The 27,273-nt window shown below is 38.5% G+C and overlaps 2 protein-coding genes and 1 long non-coding RNA gene across 5 annotated transcripts in view; 1 reads left to right on the top strand and 2 right to left on the bottom strand.

The window, feature by feature from the left end:
- SDCBP (syndecan binding protein (syntenin)) overlaps positions 1–11,118 on the top strand; it is a 14,218-nt gene extending 3,100 nt beyond the window's left edge. Inside the window, exons 2-8 of one of the 3 annotated variants that reach the window (XM_005871648.2) lie at positions 1,011–1,089; positions 2,349–2,458; positions 4,705–4,863; positions 6,660–6,835; positions 8,236–8,407; positions 8,970–9,061; positions 10,000–11,118. In XM_005871648.2, coding sequence (XP_005871710.1) covers positions 1,011–1,089; positions 2,349–2,458; positions 4,705–4,863; positions 6,660–6,835; positions 8,236–8,407; positions 8,970–9,061; positions 10,000–10,054 — 843 coding nt within the window. In that variant the 3' untranslated portion in view covers positions 10,055–11,118. Of the gene's footprint in view, positions 1–1,010; positions 1,090–2,348; positions 2,459–4,701; positions 4,864–6,659; positions 6,836–8,235; positions 8,408–8,969; positions 9,062–9,999 lie in introns of all 3 variants that reach the window. The other 2 variants (XM_005871647.2, XM_014544106.1) reach the window with 2 other exon arrangements.
- A 654-nt stretch (positions 11,119–11,772) lies between these two features.
- NSMAF (neutral sphingomyelinase (N-SMase) activation associated factor) overlaps positions 11,773–27,273 on the bottom strand; it is a 33,939-nt gene continuing 18,438 nt past the window's right edge. The window contains exons 13-30 of the mRNA XM_005871668.2: positions 26,121–26,200; positions 25,474–25,564; positions 25,317–25,380; positions 24,005–24,056; positions 23,777–23,897; positions 23,251–23,382; positions 22,456–22,498; positions 21,992–22,155; positions 20,435–20,534; positions 19,076–19,134; positions 18,682–18,749; positions 17,848–17,915; positions 17,307–17,430; positions 16,369–16,452; positions 14,599–14,749; positions 13,993–14,095; positions 13,581–13,690; positions 11,773–12,447 (exon numbers count right to left, since the gene is read on the bottom strand). Coding sequence (XP_005871730.2) covers positions 12,353–12,447; positions 13,581–13,690; positions 13,993–14,095; positions 14,599–14,749; positions 16,369–16,452; positions 17,307–17,430; positions 17,848–17,915; positions 18,682–18,749; positions 19,076–19,134; positions 20,435–20,534; positions 21,992–22,155; positions 22,456–22,498; positions 23,251–23,382; positions 23,777–23,897; positions 24,005–24,056; positions 25,317–25,380; positions 25,474–25,564; positions 26,121–26,200 — 1,709 coding nt within the window. The 3' untranslated portion in view covers positions 11,773–12,352. The remainder of the gene's footprint in view (positions 12,448–13,580; positions 13,691–13,992; positions 14,096–14,598; positions 14,750–16,368; positions 16,453–17,306; positions 17,431–17,847; positions 17,916–18,681; positions 18,750–19,075; positions 19,135–20,434; positions 20,535–21,991; positions 22,156–22,455; positions 22,499–23,250; positions 23,383–23,776; positions 23,898–24,004; positions 24,057–25,316; positions 25,381–25,473; positions 25,565–26,120; positions 26,201–27,273) is intronic.
- On the bottom strand, positions 24,635–24,799 carry LOC106727037. Its single transcript, XR_001363187.1, has 2 exons — positions 24,764–24,799; positions 24,635–24,719 (listed from the first exon to the last, which is right to left on the bottom strand). It is a non-coding gene; the product is annotated as an uncharacterized LOC106727037 (long non-coding RNA).

Here is a 27,273-nt window from a genome sequence, read left to right as displayed (position 1 = left end):
GGGGTGTTGTGTGTCCCTCAGCCCTGCCTGCACCCTCTCCAATCTGGGATCCCTCTCACAATCCGGGACTGCTGGCTCCCAACTGCTCGCCTGCCTGATTGCCCCTAACCGCTTCTGCCTGCCAGCCTGATCGACACCTAATTGCTCTCCTGCCAGCCCGATCGCCCCCAACTGCCCTCCCCTGCCGGCCATCTTGTGGCTGTGGGTGCTGCCATCTTTGAGGGCGGGGAAGTCAATTAGCATATTCTCTCCTAATTGGCTGTGGGCACCGCCATCTTTGCGATAGCATGAGGGTCAATTAGCATATTCCCTCTTTATTAAATAGGATGATTGAGCTTTTTTTCTTATGCAGATAAAATATTTTAAAATTCTTAAAAGAACAATGAAAATATAAAATGGGTGGTCATGCATTTTTAAAATATTACTATATTAATTTGCTACATCAAACTATATGGAATGATGCTTAGTCAAGTTTTTTATGATAGTGTTACATATTTAGAATATGAAAAATATTTTTATAGATTTTCTTTGAAAAATATATTATGAAATGTTTGAAACTAAACTTTCTTGAGTACAACTTTAATGTTTTAGTTTCTTTTTGGGAATAATGAGTTAAACTTATAAATAAGAACTAGAAGCCCGATGCACGAAATTCGTGCACAGGAGGGGGGGTATGTGTCCCTCAGCTTGGCCTGCACCCTCTTGTAATTCTGATCCCTTGCTCCTAACCATCCGCCTGCTCGCTCCTTACCACTTGGCTCTCTGCTCCTTACCACCGCCACTGCGCTCACCAGCTGTGAGCCTGGTTTCTGGCTGAGCAGTGCTCCCGCTGTGGGAGCGCATTGACCACCAGGGGGCAGCTCCTGCAGTGAGCGTATGCTCCCTGGTGGTCAGTGCGCATCATAGCAACCGGTTGTTCTGGTTGTTCTGCTGTAAGGGTCGCTGGGCTTTTATACATATAGATTTTAAGTACATAGATGACATTGTTAGAATTTTCTTTTCTTTTTCAGGCTCAAAGTGCCTTTTCTGCAAACCCTGCCAACCCAGCAATTTTGTCTGAAGCATCTGCTCCCATCTCTCAAGATGGAAGTAGGTTTATACTTTGGATTCATTCTCCTTAAGCAGAAAATTTTAAGCCTTCTTTCTTTGAAATAAGAAATCCAAGATTTAAAAATTTTTATTTAGCATAAAATTGGTGGTTATAGCTTTAGTAGTAAGAAGAAAAAAAAATGTTTATTTCAAAGCCTAAACCTTTAATCAAGAAAGTGAACTATGAATATGAATATGAATATGTGTTTTATGGCTTAATGAAATTAAGTTAATTAAATTTTAACCCTCATAAGTTCATAACTTGAGATTGATGCATTTATGTGGACTGTGCCCATATTGCTGCTCTTAAACTGTCTTCTGTCTTGGGGGTGGAGGGATGCTGTGAAATGTCCAATTGCCTTGCCTCCCTTTGGGGGTTGAGGGGCTTTCCAAACTCCTAGAATCTCTACCCAGTCTCCATAGCCTTCTCTTTGGTCCCCTTTCCTTCTAATTTCGTGGGGATTCAGGAGAGAACCCCTAAATATGACAAGATACAAAAGGAGTGTTAAGTACATATTTGTGGCCTCATAATATTTATAACTTTGTTTCTTTTAGAAAATCCATTTTATTAAGTTACAAATAAATCATGTACAAAGGATCTTTTGGAAATAGTACCTACCTCTACTACCAAGTTAAATACTGTTAATATTTAAATATACTGTTTCCAAGATTTTATTGGAATGTGGTTCATTTTTTTTTAATTGATTTTTTTTACAGAGAGGGAGAGGGATAGAGAGTTAGAAACATCGATGAGAGAGAAACATCGATCAGCTGCCTCCTGCACACCCCCTACTGGTGATGTGCCCGCAACAAAGGTACATGCCCTTGACCGGAATCGAACCTGGGACCCTTCAGTCCGGAGGCCGATGCTCTATCCACTGAGCCAAACCGGTTAGGGTGTGGTTAATATTCTTAAAATGCTATGACACTAAATCAATTTAAAACGTTCGATTTTATTTTAATTGAATTATTTCATAGCCATGTTTATTAAATGAGTTATAAAGTAACTGCCTCGACAAGTAGACATTTTGCTCAGTTATTCTCCACTGGAGAATCAGTGGTTGTTCACAGAATTGCTAATCAAATCAGTTTATTTTAAGAAAAAGGAAAGGTAAGATAATTTATTTGGAAAAATTATTTCTACTCTTAGGAATTTTTAGAAGCCTAAGATTATTAACATAAGTAGAAGCCCATTCTAACAGTTTTCATTTTGAATATGCTAATGTTTTTTTCTTTATTCACTCATTTATTTATATTAGATCTCTATCCTAAATTGTATCCGGAGCTTTCTCACTACATGGGCCTCAGTTTAAATGGAGAAGAAATAGAGGCAAATATGGCCATGGTCCCTGGAGCACCAACTCAGGGGGTATGTATAGTGAACTAATTTTGAATTGTATAAAATCACACTTTATGCATAAATATAAGCTCTCATCTTTGTGGTTAACTCACAGATTTATAACTTTAACATTGACCTCTCTTCTCAGAAATTTTAGACTCCCTTCTGAATATTCTAAGTAGTCCATTTCCTTTGTGCTCTTCCCACTTTTCTAATTTATTAGGAGTTAAACAAGCAGGTGCCTTGACTAGTCCATTCTCCTTTGTCTTCTGCATGTTTCTTATGTTAATTTTATCCATTCCAGTCCTACTATAACCGTATTCAGAGCTTCTATACTATACTTCTACCCTAGATTATTATAGTAGCCTCTTACATCTTCTCTAGCAACTTCTTATAACAAACAGTACTAAGCTGCTGCTCGAGTAATCATTATGAAGTACAGGTCTATCCTATTTGTTTGCTCACAATTAAACACCTGATATTTATTTATCAAATATTTATTGCAAACTTGCTTATATCAGTTAGGGTGCATTTGTAGAAACAAATCACAGTAGATATTTTATCAGCGATAATTTAAGAAATTAGACAAAGAGGTTGAAGCATGGAAAAAAGCAAAAATGGAATATCATTGTAATTGCGGAAAGTCGTTCCACCTCCTAGGATTGGGGTAGCATAGGGAAGAGGTTGGAGTTAGCAGAACCTAGAAGCCTGTGGGAAGAAGAGCTCCAGGGAGCTGGGCCTCAGACCTTGGAGGAGAGGCAGTGCTGGTACCTCTGAGAGGTTGCAGTGAGGCTGGTTCTGGGAGTGTCAGTAAGTTCTGGAAAATGGAATTAACTGCTGCCACCAGGGTTAAGCTCTAGGACCAGGCAATGACGACAGTACCCAGAATCAAACCAGACAGAGCACTTGTCTCTCCTCCAGCCTTCCAGTCTCCCTCTAGTGCTTCACGTGGTGGATGCTAACCTGAAACCCGCTGACAAAACAAAACGTTATTTGCGCAGTTCAACCCCCAGCATCACCAAGTAGAGTCTAGAAGGGTGGGTTTGGAGCTAACAGACATATTTTGTTACCTGGCACTGCCTACGCCCTTGACTACGCAGTCTATCCCTACACATCTACAAATATTATAACTTCATATGAAGCAATAACAGCTTTATAGTGTTCCCTTAAAAGATGCAGTTCTTCATAAAATTGTGGTTCAGTAGGGGGAAGTGCAGGAAGGAGACAGCCTATCACGTTTCTCTCTCCCTAACCCTTCCCCCTAAAAATCATCGGTTCTCAACCTGTGGGTCGCGACCCCTTTGGGGGTCGAACGACCCTTTCACAGGGGTCGCCTAAGACCATCGGAAAACACATATATAATTACATATTGTTTTTGTTATTAATCACTATGCTTTAATTATGTTCAATTTGTAACAATGAAAATACATCCTGCATATCAGATATTTACATTACGAATCATAACAGTAGCAAAATTACAGTTATGAAGTAGCAACGAAAATAATTTTATGGTTGGGGGTCACCACAACATGAGGAACTGTATTAAAGGGTTGCGGCATTAGGAAGGTTGAGAACCACTGCTAAAAATCAATAATAAAAAAAAAAACATTAAAAAAAATAAGAAACCAATTTTGATCAAGAAAACTTGAAAACAATGAGAAACTTGAAATATGGTACCTGGCACAAGTCCCTGCTATTCTAAGGCAGTCTGGTTTGTGCCTACCATTGGCTAATCCACAGATGTTTATTAAAGGGGATGAGAAATATTTGTGGTGTGCAGCACTCACGTAACATGCCCTTTTCTTTTAATCCTCACAATGGCACTGTTGAGGTAAGAACGTTGGCCTTTTATAGAAACTTTAAAAGGGTAAGGAGTTTGCCAAAGATCAGATCATATAAAATAGAACCTCTGGAAAATGTTGCATAAGTTTCAAAAGTGCCTTTTAAGTTCTAGGATCATACATTTGAGTTGAAGGCAAGCCAAAGTACATATGAAAAATGGCAGTGAATTCAGAAGGCAGCAGGCAGACAGGAAGGCATTGACTCCATTGAGGTGATAAATGTGGGAAGAAGTGACCTGAGGAATTGGTAAATAAAAACCAGGGTCATTTTTGCATGAATCAAACCATCTGAAGGAAATAATTTCCAGATTACTTTTTGGGAAACCACAACTTGAGTATATTCAAGTTACTCGTTCTAGTTTTTTGTTTTGTTTTGATTTTTTTCATGGAGAATGTTTGTAAATACTGATACATTGTGTATCTTTTTGTCAGCAGTTGGTAGCAAGACCTTCCAGTATGAACTATATGGTGGCTCCTGTAACTGGTAATGATGTTGGCATTCGTAGAGCAGAAATTAAGCAAGGGATTCGTGAAGTCATTTTGTGTAAGGATCAAGATGGAAAAATTGGGCTCAGGCTTAAATCTATAGATAATGTAAGTATTTTTGATGTCTATTTGTCTAAATAGCTTATAGGACATTAAGTAATTTGTGTTGGAATAATTTAAATTGAAATGCTTTAATAAATTATAATGGTGTATTTATAATTGAGAATACTTTAAATCTAATAAACTTTTCCCACTTGGAGATGCCATATTCTGAAGAAGCAGAGTTGGGACTTCCAACATTACCTTGAAGATTTTTTTCTTTCTTTCTTGAGTCCTCTTCTTGGAATAAAGTTCACTGGGCTGTATATAGTATAACATAGTTTATACAAATAGAAATCTGTCATTGAAATAGGGCAAGGGATATGGAAGTTAAGAAAAGACTGACCAGTGAAAATCAGTGGTCTTGTGATGAGTATTTTTAAGCCAAAGAATGATTATTTAACTTATGAAATGGTTTTGCAATTCTGTTATTGCCATCCTTTAATTTGAATTTAATAGGTCATTTTCTGAGCAAAGGTGACTTTCTAATTAGGGAAGCCATTACTTTACCTTTATAATTGCTTCTCATCTCCCCTTAACTGTACTGAAGAAATTAAACAGGGTTACTCTGTAAGGAAGCACTCAGGATTGTTAAGGACTTGCCCTGATGTATGGTTTCGGGTATTGCCTTATTGGGTTCCTTTTTAGTATTGAGACCTCAGCTCATTGTGTCCAACCTTTTCACATAGAAAATGAGCATGGCACATATTACTGGCTTATGACCGAGGCTGATCTTGGCAGGAGCCCCAACCCTGCCTGCTTACCCAGGGGCTGAGGACATCGATGCCTTTGAACATTCCTAGCTTATTGAAGACACATCAGGGTGCTTCTTTGGGAAGCTGACTTCACTCTCCTTTTTCAGTGAATGAAGTATTTGCTGTCCCTTGTGCCAGGGTTTCTTCTCCGCACCTTCCTTTGTTCTAAAGAGACAAGATATTCTTCATAGGCCCCTACCCCCCACTGCAGTTATCCTTCCAGTGGGTTTGTCCATTTGGACAAAACTCCGTTGTCAGACCACTTACAGATGCTGCCTAGTTTTCCTGAACTGCCTAAACTGAAGTCACAGACACACGACAGAGGTCAAATCTGACCCAGCTTAAGATGGTAGAAAGGGTCTGGTCTTGTAGATGCTTTCATATTGTGTCAAGTTCATTCTTCTATACTTGTTTATATTTTATTCATCTGAGTTTGAGTTTATAGAAGTAAAAATATCTTAAACATATTTGAGTTTTCTGTATTTCATAGTGGATTCTTTATAAGAACTGGAGTGGTATTGAATGTGCCCACCTTTTTAGGCTGTTAAATAAACCCTACTCTTAATTATGCATAATTTAGCAAGTGGATAAAGGAATCCTTCAGCTCAAAAAGTGAGGACCTTCTATCACTTTTAAACTGTAAAAGAAATCACAAAACTTTTAACACTTGATTTGCTTTCCCCCTAAATAATGGTCATGTGGCCAAAACCTATTCAGTATTGTCAGACTCGGATGTAACATCTATTATAGTAAACCTTTGTTTTCCGTAGTCTTTTTATTCCAAAATGAAAGGAGTGATTGAGGATGGGTAGATGGGTCATGAATTGAGGTATAAATTATTACTGAGATCTGACCTTTTTGCCTTCTTGGGATTCTTGCCTTGATAAAATTTTCAATTTCTTTTTGGGGGGGTAACACATATACTTATGTAATTTTTTTTTAAATTACTAAAGTAGACTCCTAACCTAAACAGTTGGTCCTAATTTTCCATCATTTTAAAACTATATCATAACAGTGCTGAATGACCAAAGTTATTTTCTTATTCTCTAGGGCATATTTGTTCAGCTTGTCCAGGCAAATTCTCCAGCCTCATTAGTTGGTCTGAGATTCGGGGACCAAGTGCTGCAGATCAACGGGGAAAACTGTGCAGGCTGGAGCTCTGATAAAGCACACAAGGTGCTCAAGCAGGCTTTTGGAGAGAAGATTACTATGACTATTCGTGACAGGTAAGTTGACTGGACAGTTCAAATGGAAATTTAAGACCAGTTTTTCTTTTTCTTGGGCTTTTTGGATTCTGTGAATATAATATTTATTTTGTTGCAGAAAATAATCAAATGTTACTGATGAGCCTTAGAGTCTTAAAATTTGTGTGGTGCAGATTTTTTACATAGTTTGGGTTTTTTTTTAAATAGTGTTCTGGTTTTGCATACACTTTTATTTCAGAGCTTACAGAAATTCATCCTCTAAGAAGTTACTTTCCTATCTTAATCTGTTTCTGTAGAAAATAGAAAATGGACATTGGAAAAGTGAGCAGCATGCATCCTGGGGCTCACTTTCTAATTTACTACTTAGACACCCAGTCTCCAGGGTGGAAGTGCCAGGGTCCCTGCATAACGCCCAGTCTCTACAAGTTCCAAAAACAGACCTGGCTTTTTGGCTGGTTATGAAGCCCTAGTTGTCAGGGTGGGAAGATGGGACATTTTATTTAGCAGTTAGTCCGTTTAAAACGGAAACATTTAGCACGTGAAATCTGGGCGTCCATTTATTTTCTTGCCCCAGCCCTCACAAGTGTTAAGGGTGGGCCTCTGTCATATTGTTAGTTAGCTTTAGAGTTTTTCTTCTAAAACAATTATTTCTTCTGTTTCTAGTTTCTCACATGTGGAAGGTACTTAGTAAACATTTTATAGATGAATGCCATTTTTTGCTTTATATCTAAGGAAAAGAGTAATAGTAATAACGTGGACCAATAGGAAGATATGACTGTTCTGAATTTTATGAAAACACAGGTTTATCAGAAAACCCATGTAATGACATGGCAGCAGAATTATAGAAAGGTGAGCAAGTATAACTGGCATGGTAGAGCTGGCTGCCTTATTGTAATAGCTACATGTCTTCCTTTCTAAAAGGAACTTTCTAGAAGCCAGTTAAGTCTTGGATACTTCAAAGAAGGAAATATTAGTAATTTAGGCAAACCATAATGGATAAATTAAAAGAAAAATACAGTCGACCCTTGGGCATGAGTTTGAACTGCGCGGGTCCACTATGGATTTAAATTAATATGGGGACCCGCACAGTTCAAACCTGTATGGTACAGGGTCAACTTTTTTGAGCCACTGTTGGCAATCTGCAAATGAGGATGGCCGACGATAGTTTATGCAGAGTCAAAAGTTCTATGCAGGTTTTTGACTGCTTGGAGGGTCAGTGCTCCTAACCCCCTGCATTGTTGAAGGATCAACTGTAATCTTTTATGCTAAGATATTCTCTGAATGTACAATATCACAGCCAAACTTAGTTGCTCCTATTGGAAACACTGAGTTTATGATAACAAAACAACTAGTATGGCAGAATAGAAGTCCATTAAAATGTTTACTGTGCAATTTTCAATTGAATCCATTATGTTTTACAGGCCCTTTGAACGCACAATTACTATGCATAAGGATAGTACCGGGCATGTTGGTTTTATCTTTAAAAATGGAAAAATAACATCCATAGTAAAAGACAGTTCTGCAGCCAGAAATGGTCTTCTCACAGAACATAACATCTGTGAAATTAATGGACAGAATGTCATTGGGTTGAAGGTAAAGAACTTGTTTTTTGTCTATTTAGATGTTGCTGTTTTCATATTGACCTCCAAAATATAGCAATACAGTGGTAGATATGTGATGGTGGAATCTGGGGCTCTGCCGTGCTGGCTATACTCAGGCCACTCAAAGGAGTTATCTGGGCTATTACCAGGAATTATTTATTGTTCCTGTAACAAGGGGCTGGAGTGGATGATCTCTGAAGTCCCTTGAACTAGAATTTTATGGAGACATAGGCATTAAAGGTTTGATGGCATTTTTAATGAATGCTTGTACAACTTTTTCCAATTTGGATTATGGGCAACAAGTAATAGTTTCTATTCAAATTCCTGAATAAGACTCTTTTAAGATCTAAAGGATTTCATTATAACCTGCTTATTTCATGAATTTTGGCTAACTGAGGGAATATTGTAATCTTAAGTTTGTGATTCTACACTAAACTTGGTAAGGAAAACTAGAAAAAAATTGTAAATACCAAGAGTCAGGATTTTAGAGAGATTAGCAAAACATAAGAGGACATATTTCTTTAAGAAGAATAACAATTTTATGTTTTCAATAGGACTCTCAAGTTGCAGACATATTGTCAACATCTGGGACTGTAGTTACTATTACAATCATGCCTGCTTTTATCTTTGAACATATTATTAAACGGTAAGTAGACACAGTCCTTTAACTTGATGCTTATGCTAATGTGACTTAAAAGCAAGCACAGTACATATATATTAATTCCCAAACTTTCAGTTCTTTACCTAAGGGGTGACATTGGAGTAAATTATTTAAAATCAGAGGATTTGGTTGGTAAGGATGACCCCTTAAAATTTCCTAAGCTTGGAATAAAACTCATTACACACTGGAAATTTTGACATTTCCTACTAGGAAAAGGATATACGAGCAGATTTGGGCAAACTTTCTCTTCAGCTTCCAAAAATGGATTGGTTGCACGCTGCCTATAGTTCCTCTGCTCAGTAGAAATTTACTCGTGGTTCATGATGACAAATTCTTACTGGATGTTAGGAGTCACAGTTTTTACTCTCTCAGGCATCTCGGGAGGCAGGTAACGGGAAGACTGGAAAGCTGAGAAAGGAGACTAGAAAAGGGGCAGCATGGGTTACCTTCCCTGGAGCTTTTAAAATCCTGGCTCTAGCAGAACTGTTTTTGCCAACTTAGAATCCTTTTTTTCAGGATCTATTTTGCATATGGAAATAGGCGGATAATGTATTTTTGTTAGTTTCAGCTGCTAGGTAGAAAGCAGCTAGCTACTTTTGGGGTATAAAAAAAGGAGTTACTGTCGCATAAGTGATAGCTGTCCCCCAGTTTGCCTCCCAGTTCATAACAGCATTTTTTAAAAAAATCATCAGCCTTAATATACAAAAATATACAAAGACTTACTTGTATCTTATCTAACTTTTCTAGTCAAGATACAGATAGCCTTTCACAGTGGACATTTGCAAAACAAGTAGATTACATGAGACCCTTAGATCAGAACTCATTAAAAAGACCTCCCCCCCCATCCCACTTGATGCTTCATGCTAACAGCTGCTAAGTTTGAATTGGCGTTTTCTTGGATCAACATAATGACTCTCTTGTAGGATGGCACCAAGCATTATCAAAAGCCTGATGGACCACACCATTCCTGAGGTTTAAAAGTCACAACACAATGGAAACTTGGCTGAACTTCTCCAGTTTACTTCTTTGGCAACTTCACTCGATATTATGCACAGGAAGCTTCCTAGGAGCCAGAGAGCATATGCTGCATGAGGTCCTTTCTGTCTTACAGTATGGCTGGGAATCTAACTGTTTGATCTGATAATAATTGTTCAGACTTCAAAATAGTTGTAGCCTTATCCTGGTTTTACAGATGTGAAACTCAAAATCAAGAGACTTACTTTCATAGATTAGTTTCTCTACTGGAAACCTGATGCTTTTACAAGCCATTATGTTTAGAATGGCTGATGCAGGCTTAGCTTTGTGTTGGAGCCAGTCACCTTTGTCCTATAAATCAAGTAGTGCTGTTACTTTAGTTCGATGGTATATTTGCATTTTTACTGTTACCATAGGACATTTAGAATGATTGCTTTCGATAGTTGTTTTTTTTAGTTATCTGTGTGTAGTGTGTTTCTGTAAACACCAATTAAATAACACTGGTTTCATTCCATGTAGGAAGCATTAAACAGTGTATGCAAGTTGTATTAATTATCATTAAATTTTAACTACCTTCACTTAATATGCTTGAACTGCTGCCTTAAGCATCTAGAAGAAAAGCCAAAATATAACTATTGCTGCCTTTCTAACACCCATAATGCAGTTCCATATTAAACTGACATGTACGTTAGCCCAGAACAAGAGCTATATATATAGCGTAGCTGCTTAGTTGCATTTGAGATTTTCTAGTTATAGTCATTGTGTAATGAATGCAACTACTTCTCATAGTTCCTGGTATCATTTTCTGATAAATGAATTACTATATATTTAATGAAAAAATTCTTAATACTAAGTAGAATAAACTTTTGACTTTTTTCCATTCATAGGTTATATAACTTAACTGCTTTGGGATGGTCTTACAAACCATGTTGTCCTGGTGATTTGTTCTATTTCCTGACTTTGCCCTGAAAACAAAATGGCATTGACACTTTATCCTGATTTTTTTTTTCTCTTTGGTTTCTGCCTATTCCAATTAAATATGTATGTATAAATAAAGTCAAAATTTAGCCAGACTGTCTATTATTGCACCTTTTGGAAACTGTCCATGGCTTTCACTAAACTAGTACATGACCTAGAAAACGGGCATGTGAAATTCACCTGGGACCTGTGGTGGGAGTCCTCTCTGCAGCAGCTGACGCCCAGGGGTCCCGAGAAGGCCCTCTACTAGGGGAGCAGCAGTGTCAGGAAAGGTGTTTCCAGCTGAGAAGCTGATGGACAGGTCTGCAGCCCTCAAGGTGAGCACCAGGAACTCGGGTGAGGCTGTAGATTCTCCCTAGCGATACTTGAGACCAGGTAATGTTTAATGGCACTTAAAACTGACTGAAAATTCTATCATCCTAGTCTGACTCAAGTTTTCTCCTATCCCATACTGCCTGCAAGATAAAACTATTTCTAAAGAGTATAGAAAAATTTTAAATCCTATATTATTGTGGTTTAGAAAAGAAAAGTGTTACTGCTTTGCAGCTTACCTTGTTTGAAATTTAGCAAAGCAAACCAGTGTTTCCCAGTTTGATGATCTACTTTGCTGTCTGGACTTGGATCTGAAGATGGTTCCAAGTGTAAGAACAACATTCACATCACTAAGTATGGTTTTCTAGGAGGATCAATACTTGAAGTTCTTAAAAAGTCCTAGTTTTTGTAATAAGAAAATGAAAACGTTTCATTACAGAAAAATATTTTTAATGTAGAAAAGATGAGCATTTAATAGTTATCATGAAATAAACTGTTCCTATACACAGTAAACTTACTGTTCTAAGAACTGCTATTCCTTCCCCGGGTCCCTAGAATCTGGGGACAGCAGGTTATAGAAAGTAACCACACCATGAAAACACACCCAAAACCCAGTGGGCAGCAATTGTGTAAATCAGGAAGACAAAATAGTGACTCAGTAGTAGAGAATACTGCACATTTTCTTGGAAAATTCTAAATTGTTAAGTGCTTTCTGAATGTTCCCCAGCCCAATTTAGCATCTCTGCCACTCAAACCTGTCTTCTGACCATCATCATACTGGGATGATCATCTGCCTTACAAATGTAATGTTCCTCCCTAACAGTGCTGTATCTTTACCTACCTTTCAGGATGGCAACTAACAATTTTCAATGACTCAGAAAGTTTAAAACCACAAATTTCTTATGTGGTAAAACTTCTAATACTATCATTGCATTTTCACCAGTTCATTTAAAAGTTTGGTTTAAAAACACATTAAATAGAGTTTTTAACATTCAGGAGAGGAAAAGGCACTTAATACTGCAATTTCCAGAACATAATTTTTCTGTCTTCCCCTCCTGTGATGATACTGCTACACTGTTCATTCATCCATATACAGGTCACAGCACCTACAAGGAAAAGACACTGGTTAGGGATGGAGTTGACAGAAGGTCCCCAAAGATACACTAAGGAGTGCTGTACTCTCTTATCTGATAACAACTGCTTAGTCCGAGGAACTTGTGAGGAATAGAAACCATTTATATAAGTAAAGCTAAAAGAACTGGAATTATGGGTACAGGACAGAATGCAGGTATTATGTACTAATAAAAATCAGGAAGCAGATAAGGGAAAAGGGAGAGAATTGGTGTTAATCTGATGATTTACATCTACTTCTATTGGAAAGAGTAAAAATGTTAAAGCTAGTAAGTTGGGGGAAAAGGCATAGATACATCACTTTATAAAGTTAAGAAGCACTAACCCTACAAAACTGGGTGACAGAGGGAAGAGAAGAAGGTGAGAAGTTACTGCTCACAGTGGGAAGGTAGCAGATACTTTTAACCATTGACACTAGAAGAATTCAAAGCCATAAACCTTCCAAATGATCAGGAGAAAACAATGCAAATGTAAGCAAATATAGTGAATCTCCAGAAATCTAAGTGAAAAGACATGACACTATTATGCAAATATCCTCTCAACAATGAGACACACCCTGGACTGAAACTGGAAAAGTCCTCCAAGGAAGACAAGTGGCGGGTAGGAGACAGTGGTGGGAATTTGACAGCTTTTCTCGTTGTAGTTCATTATATTGTTTTTAACTGTATTAAAAAATAACTATTAAAGCTTTTACAATGGCTTTTAATTCTCCATATGGAAGTTAATGTAAAAACTTCCTTTTTGGAGTCAAATGTCCATCAACATAAATCTAAATTCTGAAGGACCCAAGAGATACAGGCCAGCCAGGATGCTGGAGGGGAATGTTAGAGCCCAGAAGGCACAGGGGCTGAAAGAAAAGCAAGTTTGAATATTAACTGTATCCTGCTACTTGACTGAATTTGTTTATCAGATCTAATAGTTTTTGGTGGAATCTTTAGGATTCTCTCCTATATAGTATGTCATCTGCAAATAATAACAGTTTTACTTCTTCCTCCCCAGAATGGGTGTCTGTTTCTCTCTGTCTGATTGCTGTGGCTAGGACTGCGGGAAAGCAGATTTGAGTTTGGTATTTTGGGAAGAAAGGTCAGGCTAATTGAAAACCCCTTACCTTTATGTCCCTGTATTCTCTCACAGAGTTTTCCTCCGAGGAGGTCCCAAACAAGAAGTTCACCAGACTGACTTCCGGATAAAACAGTATTTCCATCCCAGATAAAGCACCTGCAAGAATAATCTCTATATAAAAGCCTAATATGCAGTGTCTCCTCGGGAGTTTAATCACTAGCTATGACGTGCGCTGACCACCAGGGGACTGCGCAGAACAAAGGAAGTTCCCCCACCAGCAGCCACTAGGGACCCTATCCATGCATGATTTTGTGCACTGGGCCTCTAGTTTAGAAATAATCATTTCATTATTCATCATGAAGGAAGAGCTATATTATTCTGGCCAAAGTAAGCCCAAAGGCACATGCTCACGAACTTGTGTGTAAATGTCTTCACCGTTAGTAACCCCAAAAATGTACCTCTGGGGCTTGTCGGAAGTCATGGAGGAGATAAGCATTCCTGTTTGCACATCTATTACATTCACACAGCTGTCTTCTCCTGTGCTGAGGACATGGCGACTGTCTGTAACACCAAGGAACACAGATAAAAGGTTGCAGCTTCAGAGCGTAGATTATTCTGAGATTTTATTTCCGAGTCTGGTGGCCTAATGTTCACTTTCATTTTCCTTGAGCTCCTTGTTTTACTTAACCAATGACTATCCTCTCTTTGAAATGCTTCTGTTTTGGAGCATTTGAGATCTTGCTCGCCAGCATGTGTCAGCAGTTTGGCTCAAATTCTTAGGGACAAAAACAGAAATGCTGTGTTTCTAAGACACTGGGCAGATGCAATTACAAATCTTACAAACTAATTTCTTTAGTGAGTTGAGGAAGAAGTAATAATATCCAATACAGTTTTTCTACTCGGTACAAACGCCACAAGTATACTGTATTCTGCCATGAAGAAGCTCTAGCTATAGGCAAAACTACTTTTATCCGCAAAGTGTTTTTCTTTTTACATTTTTATTTATTTCAAAGTAATAATTCGAGTCCCCCCAGGATCATCTGCATTAAAAAGGACAATACTACCTGGGCTGAAAGCAGTGTCACACACAGTCCCCGAATGGCACGGAATCTGGTGCAGTATGGTGGCCGTCGTGAGGTCCCAGATAGTCACCTTGCCTTCTCTGGTGCCTGAAACCAACAGTGTGCTTGCAGCATTTAAACTGATGGTATCCACCTGAGCAAGAAAACATAAAAGTATTCCCTTTAGAATTAGGCTCATAAGCTATGTTTCCCTAGGCCAGTTCAAATATGTGGGCATAATGATACAGATTAAACTCTATGGTCCAGTGTCCTGGTGTAGTTAATGCAGATGTATTTAAACATCACCTACTGAATAATAACTACTCTCTTCGTATGCTAGTGAATAAAATGAAGTGTTATTTTGGGGAAATGTAATGCTATTTTAAAATAGCCTAAACTTGTCAGTCTAATTCCATGAATGTTAAGTTGTAGAGATTTGCCAAACTGCCTGAAACACAGCTGATTAATGATTTGAGGAACTTGGGGGGGGGGGGGGTGGGGGGGGTATTTTTTAATATCTCAAGGTTAGACCTAAATATTCATCTTGAGTTACATACTAAATATTTCTTGACTTCAGTTGATCTGTCAACCATGCAAACTAGGCATCGATTCCCAGCATCAGAGAAAAGGCAGTACAGTGGGGCCTTGACTTACGAGTGTCCCGACTAATGAGTTTTTTTGAGATACGAGCCGTCTCTCGGCCGATTTTTTGCTTTCAGTTGCAAGCTCAAAAAAATTCGGGTTACAAGCCAGCTTCAGATACCCCACCGCTAGTAGGCGCAGCGAACGTCACAGTGATTTGACATGCTCCGTCAGGGAACGAATTAAACTCGTAAGTCAAGGCCCCACTGTACTGGGAGCGAGAACCTAGTGGGAACCAGTGGAAATAGCAACGTGAGAAAGGGACCAGGTGCCAGCCTGGTTTTGCCCCTGACTGCACACACTTGGGCCAAATAATGAGGTCAGTGTCCTCTGTGGTGGATGTGCATTATCCTAGGGCAGTGATGGCGAACCTATGACACGCGTGTCAGAGGTGACACGCAAACTCATTTTTTTGGTTGATTTTTCTTTGTTAAATGGCATTTAAATATATAAAATAAATATCAAAAGTATAAGTCTTTGTTTTACTATGGTTGCAAATATCAAAAAATTTCTATATGTGACACAGCACCAGTTAAGTTAGGGCTTTTCAAAATGCTGACAACGCCGAGCTCAAAAGGTTCGCCATCACTGTCCTAGGGAGATGGTCCCTTCTACCTTCTGTGTCAGAAAATAGGAAAGATGATGGGGCACATCTTGTTGGCCCAGATACTCTGAGGATACCCAGATATTCAATGTTGTGCTCAGGGAAATAACAAACGGGAGGAAAAAGGACAAAGTAGACTTGGAAACCCAGAGTCAACTCGAAGAAAAGAACTGAGAGTCTATGATCAGTAAGCAAAATAACACAAAGCAAAAGATCATAAACACGTAGGTAAAATCAAGAATCTGGCCCCCAGACCTAACCGGTTTGGCTCAGTGGATAGAGCCTCAGCCCGAGGACTGAAAGGTCCCAGGTTCGATTCCGCTCAAGGGCATGTACCTTGGTTGAAGGCACATCCCCAGTGGGATGTGTGTAGGAGGCAGCTGATTGATGTTTCTCTCTCATCGATGTTTCTAACTCTCTATCCCTCTCCCTTTCTCTCTGTAAAAAAAACAATAAAATATATATATTTTTAAAAAGAATCTGGCCCCCAAGTTCCTGCACTCTTGTTGCCGGTACTCAGTACTCACACTAACATCATGTTCCAACTCGGCCAGCAGGTCAAACTGGTGTCTCTTGGTGCCTGTCATTTCTGCAGGAACACTAGACCACACCTAGGATGGAACAGAGTGCAGAAGATATTTGCAAACATGAATATAATAAGAGCATGTCTAACACATTGAAGAACTCTCGAATAACCAACGTCCATTGAACATGCCCCAACTACGGAAGCTGCCTAATACTTCTGTTTCCTCTCCCTCAGCGCCCTTATTCCGCCATTCTGTGCTTACCAAGAGGCGGCTGGACCTGTGTCTATTTCCATACCTTGCACTTGCTGTCAGAAATATGTAGTTTAAGCATTGTTTGAACTAAGGAAATACGAGTGCATAAGTGTAGTGTCTATTAATGTCTTGAGAAGACTCAAAAAGGCAAGGCACTAAATTACATCAGGTGCAAGCAAGAAATTTATCTACAAGAATGGGAGGAAAATATTGAAAAAAATTTGAAGGAATTCTAATGGTTTTAGGTTTTTGCTTTCTTTTTACACAAATGCAGATTGGAAACCAAAGATGATGAGTACTGGTCTGGTATTCATATATGGTCCTACCTCAGCAGGATAGTGAATAAATGTGCATTTGTATGTTTTAAGATTAATAAAATGCATTATCTCTTAATGATTCCCCACTTTCACTTGACATTTTCTATTTAACTGATCAATTGCTAGTCCCAATTGTGTTAGATAAAAGGCATTGCATTTCTCCCAACACCCAGTGGAACACACAGCAGAAAAATCATGAAAAGTTTCTATTATATTGAAAAGTGTACATGTTTAAAAAAAGCAGTAATATTCAATATCCTTATATATCACTTACATGCTTTGTGAAAAATACTGAATTGAACACGTTAACAGTTGAACGGTTTATATTTTTATTATCCAAACATTGTAAGTTAGAAATTATATATAAACCTTCACGGTAGAATCCCACGATGCAGAATACAGCCTGTTGTCATGCCAACAGATCTTGCTAACAGCATCATCATGTCCCATTAATGTGCCTTGACTCCTTCCAAATGCTATAGAATAAAAATAGCTAACATAAAAGATAACGAGAACTATTAAAACAGCATTCAACTTAATTTTAAGCCTCTTAAACACATATTCAAGAAACATTATGTTGTTTTATACTTACTAAGGCCCACTAGAATTACAAATTACTTGTTCTCATGTTATATAAAAATACTGAAAATTTTAATTTAAAACTAGAAATTTCCAGGTCTAGCTCTTAATATGATTTCACCTCAATTTAAAACACAGAGAAATAGAGTCCAATTGGAGAAATATTAGACTCAAATAATTATGTTCAAATCCAACAGTTTCATCCTCATCCAATATGTGTTTCTTTTTAAAAACAACAGTGTCCTGCCAATGGGGGACTCCTTTGCTGCTTGGTGTCCCAGAGGCAGTTACATGTGAGTGGAATGACAAAGAAGCATGCACAGATACATACACATTATTATCCCATGAGGAACTTATGACAGTGGCATCTCCTGGTAAAAGTAAACAAGACGATAACGCCTGAAATACAAATGATTCGGCATTAATAATTACAGTAATTAGTAAGTCCCCAACATGGCAAAACCACCATACAAGATTCCCCCAAAATTGGTGCTCAGGTTCTGTTTGTTAGCCTTTTGAAATAGACAAAGTTGTTCTCAACTGGCTAATTCCAGATGCCATGTTTCCTCCCAATGGCAGGGAAGTCTGTATGTCAAGCGTGCGAGGACTTGCCTAATGCTCAGGGCTCTCCAAGGCCCCAGAGCACTGGAGGGACCCCTCAGCGGTGGGAAATCACGGGGGAGGGTGCCCTGGGGACTGTCAAGAATGCGAACACCCTCTCAGGATTACAGATTTATGTGGGTAAGGAAAACTCCCAAAATTCTTCAGGGAATTTCAAAATCTTTCAGGTGACTGACATTAACAGTAAAACACTCTTTCAGAATCATTGGGGTTCTAGTATTAGGTATCCCACCAACTCAGAAATGCATTAAGTTATTTTAGTAGCACATACACATTCATCTGACCGTTCCAAAAAAGGAATGATTTATTATGAAGAATTCTGCTGGGTAGCAGTTCAAGTTGTTTAGGCTACCAATGAAATCACATTATTATGAGAAAGAGGCAACATGAAAAAAATGTAAATTTAGAAGTAATCTAAGGCATTCTGTCAATATCACACAGGAATCAACAATTGTTTTGGGGGAAACAATGTCACTACACGAGTGTGTATAAAACAAAGTGCTACATGGATTTCTAGCATGACTGTAAATGAGAATGAACTCACCATATCTGAAAATGATATACTTCTTTGTAGCATTTTGGATTCTGTAGAAAACATTTTCAAGGTGTTATCTAATAAGGAAAAGAAACAGGTAAGAAGGACTTCCTGCCTCTTACAGATGATGACGACGCTGCCTTCCTCCCCAGCAAGCAGGTGGGGAACGAGCTCTTTCCGCCCTTCCCCTTAAAGTTTGGGAAACCTCAGCCACAGAAAGGCATTCTTCATGACCTTTTGGCAAACCACAATGACACTGTATGTACTATGCCACAAATTAATTGCTCCGAGTTTATTTTATGTGGGGGCAGCACATGCAAGTACAGTCAGTCCTTGACCTGAGAGTCACGAAGCTTGGACACTACAATCCTCGGAAAGCCATTTTTCAGGTGGGAAAACATACCTTGTGACGTCGTAAAGACTGATGAGCCATTGCAAGAGACCGCTATTCCAGTAACCGCCCTGTTCGAAAACAAAGTTTTATGAATGGCCTCAATCGTGCACTAGGACACTGGTCTCCTTCAAGCCCTTGGCTTAATTTTACCAAGTTTCTGTGATTTTTTCCTTCACAGCTTGCCTGCTGCATCTGTCCCACCTGATACCTGCCCTTACCAAAGCATCACTAGGCAACTTCTAATTTTGTTCTGGCAGGACTTGTGGCTGGAAAACATTCCCACTCTTAGCTTCCTGAGCTGCCACATTCAAAGTGTAACACATTTCTGACAGCTGGAAAACTACTGCTTCTTCAATTCCCTTTTATTTGACCATCACCGAAGGACTGAAACTCTTATTTAAAATCAGTTCCCCGGCTTGATCACTGAATTGAATTTACCAGCGTCTGCGCAATGATGAGACCACTGTCCAGACAGAACTAGTCTAGCACATCCTGTTAAAGGTTCACTCGTGTCTTCACTGCCTTGGATTCGTGCCATTTAGAGAGGTTGAGAAAAGGCCATTGTTCCAATGAATAAGGAACTATGTATTCTTTTCAGGAGGCTGCACTCTGATTTTAAACCACTAATCTAAAGTAAACTGGCATGTTTCCCCCATGTGATTTCAAAATGCCAGACAGGATGTCCATGGTGCAGGAGCAGGACACTGAGCCTGGTCTGGGTCTGTGTTGTTTTTTTTTTCATCTGTAACAGGATGGATCAGGTGACTTCAGTGCCTCTCAAGTCTTTCTACCAAAGTATAAAAATATTCTTAATAGCGGAAGACAGGGAACACTTGTAACCCCTCCAGGTCCAGCAGGAAGCCCAATGTCTTGGAAGTACAGGTATTATTTTTAAAATTCTAGGTGGACCAACTATAGAAATGAGAACATGGGAGGCCGACACAAATCCATTTTGTTCCAAAAGTTCCCTTGCCACATTGACATCAGGTGGCTGATCACTATAAATACTTGAAGGAGATAAAAAAAAAAACAATCAAGATGACATTGAAAGAGAACTTCCACCTTGATTCAGCTTAAAACGATTTTTTTAAAATATATATATTTTTTATTGATTTCAGAGAGGAAGAGAGAGGGAGAGAGAGATAGAAACATCAATGATAAGAGAGAATCATCAATAAGCTGCCTTCTGCACACCTCCTACTGGGGATTGAGCCTGCAACCCAGGCATGTGCCCTGGCCAGGAATTGAACTGTGACCTCCTGGTTCATAGGTCGACGCTCAACCACGGAGCTACACCGACCTGGTTTAAAACAATTTCACCCCAGGCCAAGACGCCAACTTCTGCGAGGACAACACAGACATTCTTACTCTTTGTGGAGTTTATGTTGCTCGTGCAACTGCAGTTTGGCTATGTTATTCCAGGCCAGTTTTTTGCTTTCTTCAGTCAGGTCCTCAAACGACTCTTCCCCTGGAGAGAGCACATTAGATTATTGCCAAGTGAGTCAACTCCATCACTAACAAGCATCACAGATAACACGTATCCGAGTCACAGTGTCTTCTATTAAAATAAAACAACCAAGAAAACAAAATAGCCCACCAAAATGTAATAGCTTTGAAATATGTTAGATAGCTCCATGTTGGTTAAGGAAAAATTATAAAGTACATAGTAGAAATAAAGTAAAAACCATTTGGAGAAAGATTAAAAAGTATATTTAAATACTAGAGTATTTTGTTACTTTTATCAATGTTTGCCCCTGATTTAAGAACTTCAGGAAATACAAGCCCGAATAACCATTTTCTTGTCAATAATATTTGCAAACATCAGACAGTTCACTAAGAATGCTGCAGTTGTTTTGGTTTTGCGGGAGAGAAAGCAGAGATGAAAGCAATGACTCCTGGACAGGACCAAGTAATCCTTCACTTCTGTTTTTAGTAGGGCTGGGACAATTACCCTTTAAAATAATCACAAGACAGTGGTGTGAGCCCAGTGAGTAAGCAGAGCACGGGTTTAAGAGGCGTCACAAGATAATCCTAGGATCTTTATGACTTAACTCTATGGGGTTATCTCCTTGAGACATACTGCCAGCCAGCCCTGGGTCACGTGACTCTAGTGAGCTATTCCTCCACAGCTGAGAGCATGCTCAGCAGTGTGTGCCTACAAAGTCTGAATGTGCCTGGAACAGAGAGCAAAAGTGGAGATAAGAAGTGATTTTGCTCCCAAAGTTCCATATAGTGTAAAAATCCTGAGAGCCAGGAGGTTGGAGGCTGTTTTAGGTGAAACATAAAACACTAAAACAAGGGTAACTGGATGAAAGTGTGGGAACATTCCACCTTTTCCAAATAGGAGATGTGAGGACAGTGTCAAGTTCGTCTTAGCACCTGGCATATGCCTGGCACAGAACAGATACTTAGCAAGTGTTTGTCAATTGCTTGAATAATACAATCAAATAAAGAAAGCAGAGCACCTTGAATTCAAGGTCTGTAAGCTGGGGATGGAGAGGAGAATGAGAGATGGTGGAAATAATTTTGGGGAAAGAGTAGGGCGGAAGGTGACGGTTAAAGCAGCCATGGCCAGGATGTATCAATAGAAAGGGAACAGCTCAGAATCAAACACCAGCTTGGAAAGGCACAGAGAAGAAACAGAACCATAACAATCGCAATAAAAATCCTGCCAGGTTTCAATGACCAGAAAATAAAAGTACCGTGTCTTTAAAGTGAATAGTTAACAACAAACAAAACGCCAACAAAAACAGGTGGTTGGGGTTTTGTTTTGTTTCGTTGTTGTTTTTTTCAGGAGAACCGCAATAAGATGGTAAAAATATTATCTCTAAACAGCACAACATTCGTGTTTCCTCTTCAGAATCATTAGAAACATCTTAAAGAAAAACGAAAGGTGCTCACATTTATTCTCTTTGCAAAATTTACCTGGAGAATCTGCTATGGAAACGTTATCACAGGAGGTTTGGGGCAAACTTTTGAAGTTTTCGGTGATCCTTTGAGGATGTGGTGTCACAAAGAGCTGTTTTGGTGTCTGCCCAAATTCCAAGATTTGGGTCAGCATGGCTACTTTCTCGTCAGGATCCTCGATGCTTTAGGACAGAACACAAATAATGCCGTGAGCCCCTAGGTTCCCGTCTCCTGAAAGCACACATTTCAGATGGTACAGATCAACCAGAGAGAGTTTCAAACACCCACTGTGTGTCAGGATTGTCTAAACCTTAGCACAGATTTTAAAAAAATTTTCTGAGGCTCAGTAACTCACATAATAGTAAAAGCAAGATACAATTCACTGTAATTTTTCCATATCTTAACATTATCAAGTAAGCGCATCAACCATTTAGTTAAAGAGGTATTTTGTTCAAGTCGAAGCACCTTATAGACATAAGTACCTGTTCAAGTCCACACCTCCTTCATAGGTCAGGGGATGAAATACTGGAAGGAGAGAAGTAAAACACCATTGAGAGGTGTACTGTTGAGTTACACACTGTTCAAAATTTTAAAACCCAGTGACAACTTTAAACTTTTATTCAAAGTAACTGATGTTCACTCTGCAAAAAAGACTAATAAGATCCAACTTTTCAGTAAATATCAACTTGAATTATCCTTTGCTGAGCAGAAATCTCACTGGCAGGTCAGAGGACCGGTTACCTCAGTGTATTTCTCAGTCAGCTTATCTTCCCCTGAGGGGAAGCAGGTCACCCGGCCCTCTGCTCTGGCTGTGAGAAACCAGGCCTGAAATCAAGCTCCACTTCCTCATCATCAACCCTGAGAAACCTGGAGGCAGGTGAGAACCAAGACCGATGAGGAGGTATATTACTGCTGGTTTCTTCCAGCTCAATTCAAAGGAAACTCTGTGACCCTTCATAGCAACTGAGTCGCTGCTCCATCATGTTCTGATTGAGTTTTAATTGAAATTATTGAATGGATAGCAAGTACTTGCTAAAATTAGAAGACTTTAGAACAAGACCTCTTGGGATCATGCTGAAATAGATGTTCTTTAGGCAAAAGGACTTCCTCCTCTCTCACTTAGTATCTAACCCAGGGTCGCTGAGCCAGTAGGCACTGTTTGCTGATAGAAGTTTCTGCTGAAAGAATAAGCTTGACTACTCTGCCCTCATTTTGTTTTTTGTTTGTTGTTTCATTTTCATCAAACACTAAATGAACTTTCAATGACTATTACATACCATTATGGGCCCCAACAGCCTCGCTTCCTTTTTGCTTGTAGCCAAACACTAGGTCAATCCACTCGTGAAGGTGCTCGGACACATAATTGCTTTCCAGGGCCTCTTTGCTCTTCTGGAGAAAGTCCTCGGGACCTGGGAGATTAGACTCCATCAAAACACGGCAGCGTCCCCCTTCCTTTCTCTCACTTCTGTCCTCTACCCACAGGCACATAAAGCTTCTCGGATAGGCAGGAAGCACATATTTCTTAATGACATTTTGCCCCCATCATATAAAATATAAATTTTGTGGCGAGAAAAAGTGGCAAAATCATTTTCCCAACATTTAGGTCTCTCAAATATATGTCAATATTTTTACAGCCTAGATTCATAGAGTATTTTTTTATCTGGAATAGGACTGACATTGCCTCATTGAGGTAGAGAATGACTGTTATTTTTCTTAAAATCTAGGCAACTAAGTAATTAATCACACTGAAACTGCACTGTCAGGGAAGGACTTTCTACAAGGCCACACTGCTGAGGTACTCACTCCGTGCCCAAGGCGGAAGTTCCACATCATCCACCATCTGCCCTCCTTGTCTCTTCCCCAAATCCAACTTCAGACTATTGACTAAGAAGCTGACATCATCACCATAGAATTCTGGAATCAACTGAAGGTGCCAGGTGAAAAAAAAAGAAAAAAAGAACAGCAACAACATTTTTTAAAGCAGTTAGAAAACACCAGCCCCATGAATCATTAACTTTTTAAACCGCTTACCTCTTTAAAATCTGTGGCACCATCCAAACAATTTTTCCAAGTTTCTGCAATACTAAATATTAAAAAAAAAAATTAAACTGATTTTAACTCAGGGGTATAGAAACAGCAACCACAGAGCTTTCTCTGCACCTAGGTGTTGTTCTACACTTTACCTATATTAACTCATTCTCTTGTTAACGCAATCCCCCTTTCACAGAAGAGAAAAATTCCCCAGGCTCACATGGGAGACACGGGAGTGAGCAAGGAGTCAGAACGAGGCCCAGATGGAATGTCTCATTAACGCAATCCCCCTTTCACAGAAGAGAAAAATTCCCAGGCTCACATGGGAGACACGGGAGTGAGCAGGGAGTCAGAACGAGGCCCAGATGGAATGTCTCGAAGGCCATGCCAGGAGCCTCTGCACCCATATTGCCTCACTGAAGGACCAATGGAGGCAGGTGCTTAAACACTAGAAAATCAGCACAAGTATGTTAACAGCTCATCTCAAAAAGGAATGATAAACAAACAAGTGTAGAGCTTAAACAAAGGTTGGAAAGACACAGACCAAAGACAAATAATGAAAATTCTCTCAGTGTGGACAGATGCCAACTGAACTTTATTTTCCTCTTTATATTTTCTGATTTTCTTTTGTAAAGAAGTATTACTTTTATAATTTAAAAAAAGTTATTTACAGACCCACAGGGAACTGTATTCAACTCATAGCAAAATTATCGACCTGCCCACAGGGAACTGTATTCAACTCATAGCAAAATTATCAACCTATGAACCAAGCACGATTCGATTCCCGGTCAGGGCACATGCCCAGGTTGTGGGCTTGATCGCCAGGGTGGGGTGTACGGGAGGCAGCTGATCAATGATTGTCTCTCATCACTGATGTTTCTATCTCTCTCTCCCCCTTCCTCTCTGAAATCAATAAAAATATATTTTAAAAAATTATTTAGAATAATGAAATAATGTTGGAAACACTCTAAATGTCCAACAATAAACAGTTAAAATATATTCTGGCATACATTAGGATGTGATATAATATTTTAAAAAATGAGACATTTTAAAAAACTTCTAATAACATGGGGATAACTTCAAGATCTAATATGGATACAAAAAGTGGGACAAAAAGTGTATTTAAAATATGTTCTCACATTTACACACACACATACAACTAGAAAAAGCCTGAAAGGAATAGATATAACAATTAGTGATTTTTTGCATATCTTTACATTTTTGGCCCTATATACTAGTTTTTAAAAACAAACATATTGTGCATATATAATTAGGAAGTTTAAAAAATGGTAGGTGGGCATTTATGTCAAACCTGTTGAACATTCTATCTGCATTATCAAATCTTCCATTCTGTAGGCACAGCATATACTCTGGTGCTGGAGGGGGGAAATCGGAGGTAATGAGATACAGATTCACTGAAGAGTCCACGTGAAATAACATTGACTTGGGGTAATGATAAAGAACCTTACCAATCCTGACAAGATAAAACAGCACGTAACCTGGGGAAGAGTAGTGACTGCCATACATGAACTTTGGCTCTGGCATCTCCTGGTAGCGTTCCTATAATATGTGAGAAAAAAAGACTACTAAGTGTTGGCTATGAAAATAACAAGTGACTCATGTAGTAAAAGCCTAAAAGAAATCACGGCATGAGTACATTAAACTCCTTAATTTCTTTCTTAAAATAGGAAAAGGAAAGATAAAAAGAGGGTGGAAAATCTGAATAAATACAGCATTCCTGTGACAAGTCTTTTGGTTTTCTTGGCGCAGTGGTAACAAAGTTGGGACTGGATTGAATGGAAGATGGAAGGGATTTTATGCGTCTCTTGTGCAATTTACCAGAGAGAACCCTCCATGAAAGTAAGTTAGTACACTGGTAATCAGGTCAGCCTCCTACTTCCTGAATTGTAGGCAAAAAAATGCAAATGGTGAGCAGCTATATTCACTGGGGAAGGCAGCAGGCAGAGCAGCGGGAGTAAGAAAAAACAAAACAAAACATGATCCCTCTGGACAATGTTTGCCCTAAGCCTTGATGAAATGAGTTTCAGTTACTATAAGAATATAGGCCATGGTTCCGGAAGTTCCTTATAGACCAAGAATCCTTAAATCCACGCACCAGTAGTCTCTCCAGTCGCTCCTTATTTAGGGCCCCTACTGGTTTCCCAAGATCCCGGAAGGTTCCTGGGTTTGACAAATCTACATAAGTAAATAAATTTTAAAAAATTAATTAATTAGAATAAATAAAGCAAGCAAACCTATACTTAATAACATTTCCTCCATGAACTGATTCACATGCACACATTTATTTCCACAAAATAAACAGTTTTAAAAAACTGAGACAGATCCATTAGAATTACAGTATTTCTGGTAGCTACTTATACAGCTGTAAAGGTGAGAACTTTGGAGTTTTAATTTAGCAACATCCACTCAAGAGTGATTTCCAATTTGAAAACATCATAAATATGGATTTTTTTTTTAAAAAAGGCCTACTGAAACAAAAGCTATATTCCAAGTAAAACAAAAAATAAAAACAAAGTTTAAAAGCCCATTATTCTTCTACTAAGATTTATTTTGTAAGTTTGAATTATAAGCATAATTTGAGAACTGGGGACCTGAATATTATCAGAGAAATAAATTATCATATTCCTAGAAAATCTGTTATCTCTTTCAAGTACAGAGTTCAATGAGTGAACTGTCCAAAGGAATTTATTGTTCACAACATATAATTTTTAAATATTAAAAAATAAAATCACAATACAATCACTATTTTTGTTAAAATAATTTAAGAGAAGTACATATACCACAAAATTAAAATGGCTACCTCTCAGTAATGTAATAATTGATGATTTTTATTTCCTTTTAAAAATATTTTAGTACATTCTAAATGTCATATAATGAATAGTTATTAGTTTGGTAATCACATTTTAATGTAAATTTTAGAATAGGATAATCTGAGACAATTTTCAAAGTACAGTATTTCAAAACTTGGTATTTATAGATAGTATTGATAATGTGGCTTAAAATTATATGCATATGGGGTGGGGGTGGCCAGGGAGAGGTCAATGGGGGAAAAGGGAGACCTATGTAATACTATATGTAATACTTTAAACAATAAAGAATTAAAAATTATATGCATATTTTCTGGGCATGTCCTTTAAGAATATGTGAGTACTATTTTTTTGGATTAAGAAAATTAAGAAACAGTGGAGAAAACATAAAAAACACATATAATTTATATTAACATTGAAATGACAACTAGCCATCTTTAG

This window comes from Myotis brandtii, unplaced genomic scaffold (genome assembly GCF_000412655.1).
Source record: "Myotis brandtii unplaced genomic scaffold, ASM41265v1 scaffold351, whole genome shotgun sequence".
NCBI classification, from domain to species: domain Eukaryota; kingdom Metazoa; phylum Chordata; class Mammalia; order Chiroptera; family Vespertilionidae; genus Myotis; species Myotis brandtii.
Note: the sequence above shows the minus strand (reverse complement) of the source record. Positions and strands in the feature narration are given on the sequence as shown.